At 39.1% G+C, this 8,774-nt stretch overlaps 1 protein-coding gene across 1 annotated transcript in view; it reads left to right on the top strand.

The window, feature by feature from the left end:
• Positions 1-7,273, top strand: part of LOC307025324 (NAD(P) transhydrogenase, mitochondrial-like) — a 24,704-nt gene extending 17,431 nt beyond the window's left edge. The window contains exons 16-19 of the mRNA XM_079659959.1: positions 1,908-2,109; positions 3,094-3,212; positions 3,664-3,779; positions 4,759-7,273. Coding sequence (XP_079516085.1) covers positions 1,908-2,109; positions 3,094-3,212; positions 3,664-3,779; positions 4,759-4,908 — 587 coding nt within the window. The 3' untranslated portion in view covers positions 4,909-7,273. The remainder of the gene's footprint in view (positions 1-1,907; positions 2,110-3,093; positions 3,213-3,663; positions 3,780-4,758) is intronic.
• Positions 7,274-8,774: the final 1,501 nt, after the last annotated feature.

Raw genomic sequence — 8,774 nt, 5'->3', positions numbered from 1 at the left:
AAAACATGCTACTTTGACTTCAGCTTTCTTTTCTTTTTTCATCATTAGCAAAGTGAGTGTTCTGTTTATTTAACCTTTTCCTGAACCATGTTGCATCACCATTTTGCTAGGCTAATTGACAAGTCATGGAAGAGTGGCCACACACATACACACACTCTTAGGTTTCTGTGTGGTCGTCAGTCCCAGGTAAATAGACATTCTACAGTGCAGCGTATATCTGTGAGGTCAAGGGAAAATGAGATGGAAAGAGGGTATGCTTGGTTTATGTTGACAATTCAAGTGCTACGTTCAAAGTCAGCTCCTAGTCCCTTTTGTGTGGGTCAGGGCACGGGTCCAACCTTTGTTCAAGGTACATGCTGTTCTTCATTTCGCGTGTTTTCAATATTTGACTTTAAATACGTGTCTGAACCTCCCACTCTGATTATTGTGATGGTGCTCCGTGCTGCTGTCCTCGAACCATCATTGTGTGGCCCGGTGACATTTCAGTCCTCTCACCAGACGGTTCCAAAGAGTGGTTTTACTCACGTGGGTACATGTAAACACAGACTAAAAGCATCCAGCCTGCAAATTGGTGATTCCAGTCACAGTGCTGACTGAGTGTCTGTATACAAAACTAACAGAGGAATTAGAGCTTGGAAAAAGAAAATAAGTGGGAAAGAAGTGATCCATGTAGCAGCATCCAATCTAAATGTATCCATGTTGTTTTTAATCACTCTTTTGGGACCATAATAAGACAAAGAGGAACACGTCCGACTGCTGAAACGAAAAACAGGCATAATGCATTTAAGTTAGGAGGCAGAATGTTTTTTTTTTGTTCTTTTGTGCCTTTTCTCAAAATTCTATACAAACCAAGACATGGCAAATCAAAAAATGCCAGACAATACTTGGGGTTATATGACAAAATAAACAAATAGAAAGATTAAAAAAGTTGAAAGAAATCCTGATGTTCTTTGTAACTCTATAAATTGGTTTATTTTAAAGCCATGCATCTGTTACCCAGTGAGATCAGGGATATTTCTATCTGCCGTTTCTTTTAAATGCTAATGACCTCACCTCCAAAACGCGTACCCTACAAACGCATAATTCTTTAATCTATCGTGTAGTGTGAAGTCAGACTGGCATTGTTATCCATATGCCAGCTTTTACTCAGCCCCCTTGTTTCCATTTTAACCAGCCTCCCTAATTGGAGCCGTCACAGTCACTTTGCCTGATTGACATCTGTGGAAACGGTTAAGACTCGGCCTGATAAACATAAATGTTTTCCTGGCTTCGTCTGGTCCATCTCCGCATGGCCTGCATCCACTTTGCTTTTCCTTATAGGAGAAACTCCTGAGAGAATATTTAAAGCACAAGGAATTAAAGAACTGTGATAAAGAGAACAAATCATTCAAGTATTGAGCTGAACTGCAGACAGTTTCCAAAGTTATTTGTTTCTCCTTTCTCTATGCTGAATTGAAAGCCCTGTCATTTTGACCAGTGTGATGGAAACAGACTGTTGGTGACTGGTTGTTGTGACAGGGCGAGTAAACACCACCGGACCGTGTGACGTGTGTTTGGTTCTATGACGGTGTGATAAAATCAAGTCCCACACACCAGCACAATTAATCATAAAAGGAATCGGAGACTTCAAGAAAAAACATACAATGTGTTTAGAACTTCATGCCAGCTTTATTTATATAATCTGAATGTTTGATATGGAATACATGATTGAAGTTTATCAGTTACAGAAAATGGTTATCATTTCATCCATCTGTAACTGGAACTCAGTAGTGGTAACATGATCATTAAACTATAAAACAATTTTGGGTCAGGGTAGCGAAAAGGTCCATCACCAATTTTCTAGAGCTGAAGGTGACATATTAAGACTTCAAAAGAAGATTTATAGTTTACTATAATTTAAGACTAAGAAATATGTTTGAAAATGTTTCGGAATCAACGTGAGAGGTCTGTCATGTATCTCAAAAGAAGGTATTGGACGGGTGAATTGGGGAAACTAATTCTTACCTGTTTTTCAAAATCTCTTTCAGGTTATGGACTCTGCGCTGCAAAGGCCCAGTACCCCATCGCTGAGCTGGTGAAGATGCTGATAGAGGCTGGCAAGGACGTCAGGTAAAGGGGCGATAAAGCTAACTGATCCATGTTAAATGAACATATATGTCAGACTAATAGAGTTATAATCAGTCTACTGTAATTCAATCAAAGGGGATGGATGTAATTAGATAAAAACATTAAGAGATGTATGAATATAAAATTGGGAAGGAAAAAACAATTTTCTACCTATTACCAAATGTAAACGGAGCCATGAAAGAAAAAAGAAAAAAGGAGGGTTGTGGTTTTGAGCTTGATGACAAGAAGATGGGACAGGACTGATAGCAAGAGACCTGTCTGCGTAGAAAGAATGAGAGAAAGGAAATGTGAAGGAGAGGAAGGACAAGGTACAGCGGAAGCTTGTGTAATTGTCCTGCCGCAGTCCTTTGATCCTGGCTGTGGCAGCTGCTGCTACTTACAGCATTTGTACTTGATTAGAGGAAAGTGGGTGGTCAGAAAAAAAAACTCCTTCACCATGATCTCTTACTTTCCTCTCTTATTTTTCTGTTTTCTGAATTGTGATGTATTGCCTTGATGTGTCCCTTGTCTTCCTGTTCATTATATATACTGTTCTTTTTCTCTTCCCTACACACCGCAGTATATTTACAGTGTGAAGTTTGGAAGCACACCACTTTCATTTCCCTCTCAAATACCAAAGCCTTTGCGTCTACCCACTGTCTTCTAATGCATTCAGACTGTATAGAATTACATGAAAGGCAGAAAATGACTTTTTCATCATCAGCCACAGTTGCTAATAGATACCAGAACCAACTGAACATTGAATCGGCCTTAACTCACCAAATAAAAAATAAATAAAGCTCCAAACAGTGATTAGTCAGAGAGACGGTCACCAGAATTCAGTGTTAATATCATACCCTGGTAACATTACATGGCTGTTTGAGTTTGAGAACAATGAATACCAAGTCACACACATGCGCCCACACTCAAAAATGAATAACACATTGTTTGTAACCTTTTTTTGTTTGTTATCTCACCTTTCCACAGGTTTGGTATTCACCCTGTGGCCGGCCGTATGCCCGGTCAGCTCAACGTGCTGTTGGCTGAAGCTGGTGTCCCATATGATATTGTCCTGGAAATGGAAGAGATTAATGAAGACTTTGCCAGTAAGATACAATTATTTTATATACGCTACCTACCATGATGTTAACTGATTTATACAAAGGTTATTGTGACCTAGCATGTTGGTTTTTGTTGCAGCTTTTAAAAATGTGTTAGTGGCATCTAAAATATGGAGTTGGAGATAAATTAAAATCTTAAAGCTAAACGGCTAGTCGAACTCTGACCACATGGCAAAGAGTAATTTTTCCCCTCGAGTATTTCAGAGTGGAATTATTGTTGGAGCCACTTTTGTAAAAGAAAAAATCTATCACTTTATTTTTCCTACCGCTAGGGACATATTTAGCAACTTATTCAGACCGTTGGGAGGAAAGCAAATAAGGTTTGATAAGGGAATGATCGGACAGGGTTTAAGAACCAAAACAAATGTGTTTATAAACACAAACTAAAAGGGTTGAGACGTGATATCTGATCTTAATTTATTATGTTTCCAATCAGAAACGGACCTGGTCATGGTAATCGGTGCCAATGACACAGTGAACTCAGCCTCCCAGGAAGATCCCAACTCTATCATTGCTGGCATGCCGGTGCTTGAGGTCTGGAAGTCTAAGCAGGTGAGACATCTGGTACATGCATGTGTGATTATGAGGTTGTCCTGAAGCCCAAAAAGGTAAAGAGGAATGGAAGATTTAACAACGGGACTGCTTTTTTTTATCGTCTCAACTGAATGCTGGAGTCAACACCCGTAGAGAGGCCTCTTTTTGAAGACACACACAGACACACAAACAAATCTGAAGAATTACACACACACACACACACACACACACACACACACACACACACACACACACACACACACACACACACACACACACACACACACACACACACACAGACCGTTACAGTTCCAGGTGCAGTCCCATCCTGATCCAATTAGTGGTGCCTGTGTCGCCGTGGAATGACGACATTCGGAGCATCCCACTGGCACCGCTCTGAAATCCACACACACTTTCCCCTGGGGAAATCAAAAAGGACATTCTACCCTTACCACACACACTGACATACATACAGGTGCACAGATAAAAACTGGGTTCATAAAAAACACGAGTGCTTTTAAAATATATTCTTAGGCGCTCAATTACAAACGCATGAGTCATGTGAGAACACACACTGTCTGGAAATACTTTCACATACACTAGTTTAAGACCTTTGTTGAAGTACGACTTATGTAAAAAAAAATACTTTTATTGAATTAATGTTGTCTAAAAGAGTTGCAAGTTATAATTGAATTAGCCAAATCAGTTTTGAATTGATAATTGTAGATTTTTGTATTGTAATCATTGTTGTTTAATATGTTATAACAACAGCTGTTAGTGTTTTCTTTTTTACATTTCAAACATCCCAGATTTATTTTGAGATAAAGGGATCATTTACAGTTTTACCTTAGAAAGAAAAATGGCTTGGATTAAAATATAATTTTGCATCTCCACATAACTATTTCTTATATCTGCTTCATCAGTATTTTCACATCGACTCTTCCTATTGAATGCTTAAGAGTGTGTGTGTCTTTTATGTGTTTCTCTTGCTCTCTAGGTGATTGTGATGAAGCGTTCCCTGGGTGTGGGATACGCAGCTGTTGACAACCCCATCTTCTACAAGCCCAACACTGCGATGTTGCTAGGCGATGCCAAGAAGACTTGTGACTCGCTGCAAGCCAAGATCCGCGAGTCCCAGAACGAGTAAGACGAGCACCTCCACTCGAAGCACACAGGGAGCGAGGAAGGTCGAAGAGAACGATTCAAACGGTTTTTCCAAAAATATATTCCACATTAAGATGATCTTTGTCCCATTGTGACTCGAACAATTGAGCAAAGATGATTTAAAAGATGTTGGCACAGCCTTCCTATCATCTATGAATGAAAAACATTGCAATGTGGCTGTTAAAAATGCACTTGTGCAGTATGAGCCAAGCAATGCATGCACTGTTGTTCTTCTCTTAGTGCTTTTGATTAGGTGATGTAATAAGATTCATATTTACAGGGATGTCTTTTTATTTTTGGATATTATAGGAAGGGTATGTCAACTATTCGCATGTGGTGTGTGTAATCGGGGGGGCAACATCTTCATATTAATGTAAACCTTCAGAAATGCAGATGCATTAAGATGTTAGATATAGGAAATGTCTCTATTAGGAAATAGTCTATAGTTGAAAAAATAATGTAGATGAATTGGAATTGAAAAGAAGAAGAGCTGAGATGTAAAGAGAAAGAGGTATGAGAGACTCCCCACATTGTTTTCTCCCAGGTATTCCTTTCGATAGATTTATTTGCGCGAAAACTTGTGCCACAATTTTTTTTTCTGTACAAGTGAAAAGGAAAAAAAGCAGATCTTCAAGTCCAATTTTATATGGTGTTAGAGATTTTTGTAATCGGTCTCATAAAAATCATAAAACTAACAAAAAACACATTTTAGAAGCAATAGCCCATTATATAAATGTGGTCATTCTTTTTGCTTTTCACTTGCAAACGTATCCTGTGAACTCCACTGTTGCCGTTGCTGAACCAATCAAACATGGATCCAAAAACATTAAAGATCCATTCACACCCTTTTTAAGTGTGATACCACAGCTGTCACGTAATGCTAGTAAAGACTGTATGATCCTAAAAAGGAACAGTCTGATTTGGTTTAATGATGTTCTTAAACCAGGTGCATCACACCGTCTTGTGTGGTTCTGATGTTACAGTACGTGTGATGATAGCCTTCGGCCTTTACGGTAAAGAAGGGTGTTTTTTTTTTTTCTCTTTCTCAATTGACTGTGGCTCTATCCACTCCAATATGTGTCCTTATTATTTTTGTAGAGGGAAATGAAGGATCACTGTTTGTAAAAAAAGGGCCAATGTCAACCTGACTGTTATGTAAAGAGTCTAAAGCAGCGCTGAATGTAATTCATTCAATTTGAAATAGTCGTCACATTTTCAGAACACATGAATAATTCAAATTTTTTATTAAGCTTTTCTAAATTCAAATAGTCCTTTTTTTACCTTTTTGCTATGAAAACAAAAGTGCCAACATTTTACAATCAATCTGGATAGAATTTACAGCACAGATATAGATGAAGTTGTTTCTATATTACAACTTTAGTAATTCTTGAAAGATCGCTGACAAAATGACAGTAGCTCTCACTCGATACCTAACTAAAAACATCAAAAACGTAGTCCATCAAGTTAACAATAGTCTATCAACTTTTACTTTTAACTAAGTTGGATTGCTCCCATCCTTTTCCATTACTTATACTTGTTCACAGTTTTGATGGTCATGATACAGTAGATTCATTAGTAAGAGGGTTTCCTGTTACAAGGTTTGAGGAACAATATGGTCTTATAATGACAGGCCTGCAGTCTTCGATACTATTGAAATCTATGTACGTACTGTAAGAAGAAAGTTGTTATAGTGTAACCTTGGGACCTGATACATTTACTATGACAACTATCCTACCTCTCCGTAAAACGACCAATAAATACCCAGAGGACCATCATCTGATAGATCAACTTGAACTGAATCTACCACAGGATTTCTGACATTATTTCCATCTACCACACCTTCATTTAACCAGTCAACTCACATTTTTCCTAAACCTGACCAATTGCCTTCCGTTTCCATCACATTTTCAACCATCAGACCTCCGTTTGCCGCTGGCTAGTTTACCGTATGTGATGCAAGTGTAGAGCTGCTGACGTCATTTCTGCTCATGAGGGGTTATTATGCTTCAATTTGCACAAGTGCAGTCTTTAGGGAAATTTAGGCTAAACTTGTTGCTTAATATTTGTAGCTTGTTGCCATTTTTGAGGTTTTGTTCAAATCAAGGGAGACAGGGAATATTAATATGTTTGCCAATGTGCCCTGTAATACCCCTCATATACATTTTCGGCTTCTTAAGGAAAGTATTTTTGTATAGAAGCACCAAATGTGTCCGGAGCAACAAATGGGGTTTTGAAGTTGTACAATGTTTCAGTGCACGGCGTTGTAGAGATGAAATGTACTGTGAATGTTTATCCTGCTGTTCGTCATGGAACATTTTCATCCCTAATAAACCTGTATTTCCACTAGATGTTGCCTGAGGGTGTCATTTTGTTCACGACTGTTAAGGAAACTCTGTTGACTTGATTCTGTTAAATAATAAACAAGTTGATCTCTACGTTTTCCCTTAGGTCTACCACAGCTTTGATGGTAATGCTACCTGCCCAATTTGGCACCGCGGGGTTCAAAACGCAAATATTTGCAGCAATTACCTGGGTGAAGGATCATGAGAGGAAGGACTTGTACTTGAACTTGCACACATACTTCACCTGTGGAGTGCTGATTTACAGAGGGTACACCAAATAATGTAAACACTATTATGCATAAGAGGTTTAGTTTTAAGGCCAGCTGAAGCTACTGACCAGGGGTGGGGGGGGGAAGTTCCAGGTGTATCAGAAAGAAAAATAACTGTATTGAACATTTTGAAAGGAAAAGGAAAATATAGGATAAAGGTAAATTACTGTAGATGTTTCAGGGTGAACTTGTTGGATTGCCAGGTTGCTGTTTCCAATTTTGTATCACACATACATGGAAATTAAGTGCTGAAGAGCTCAAGATCGCACATTCTTTCAGAAATATTCTTAAACTTTTACTTAAAATAAGTCGGGATAAGCTGTTGTTGAGACACAGCATCGAAGTGGTTTGCTGTCCTTCCACAGGTGTCGTGCATTGATCCTCTCTTTTTCAAAAATGAAAATGAGCACAATAGCTGTGTCTCGATGAGGGAAAGCAAGGAAAAAGGATTCCCTGGTTCGGATAGCCACCCCTGAAACCTCAAAGTGCAACAGACTGGGATCGCATGAGCCCGTCATGAGGGTTGTGATAATGACTGAAATGTAAATAACAGTTTAAGTGACATTTTCACCTACAAGCGGCACTTGATTGCTATTCATCAGCAGAGTGAGCTGGAGGTACTTAGAAGGGGAGTGCTGCCTACAGAGATGGAGTAGATTACACTGAAGATACATTTGTGAAGATGGGGATTGCATGCGTGTGAGATGAGGGTGGCTTCATCCTTTAACAAGTAGCACTCAGACAGGCTGTTATCTGCTCTCAGGCTGGAGGAGATCTAAAGAGAACTGTCACTCCCACAGCTGAGGCAAGATCCAGCGATAGTTACAAGAGTATGGGTTGAGATATTTTCATAGTTAGTTGGATTTTTTTTATCCTTTTGAATGTGTTTCGCTCAATCTAAATTCAGAAGATTTACTTCTTGAAGGTGTTTATTTCTAATGACATAAGCATGTGGAGGGTCTCAGGTGCTGACAAAGGTCATGTCACGTGTGTCTTATTGGTGTGTATGTGTGATGGCATGAAGATCCACACCCTGATAAGCGTTGAGGTGACAGCCTCCTCGGATCAAGCTGGTCTATTGTCACACCGCCAGCATTTACTCAGGGTGCTGAAAGATGGCCAGCATGGTCTAGTCACACAATAAACCTGTATATCTTCTCCCTACAGAAATAGTCTGTCTTCCAGTAAAAAAAAAAAGAGGAACAGTTTGTTTTGCCTGGCTTTGCATGCAATTTGAC

Source organism: Notothenia rossii, assembly GCF_949606895.1.
Source record: "Notothenia rossii genome assembly, chromosome: 11".
Classification (NCBI taxonomy): Eukaryota; Metazoa; Chordata; class Actinopteri; order Perciformes; family Nototheniidae; genus Notothenia; species Notothenia rossii.
This window is presented reverse-complemented; position numbering and strand designations above follow the sequence as displayed.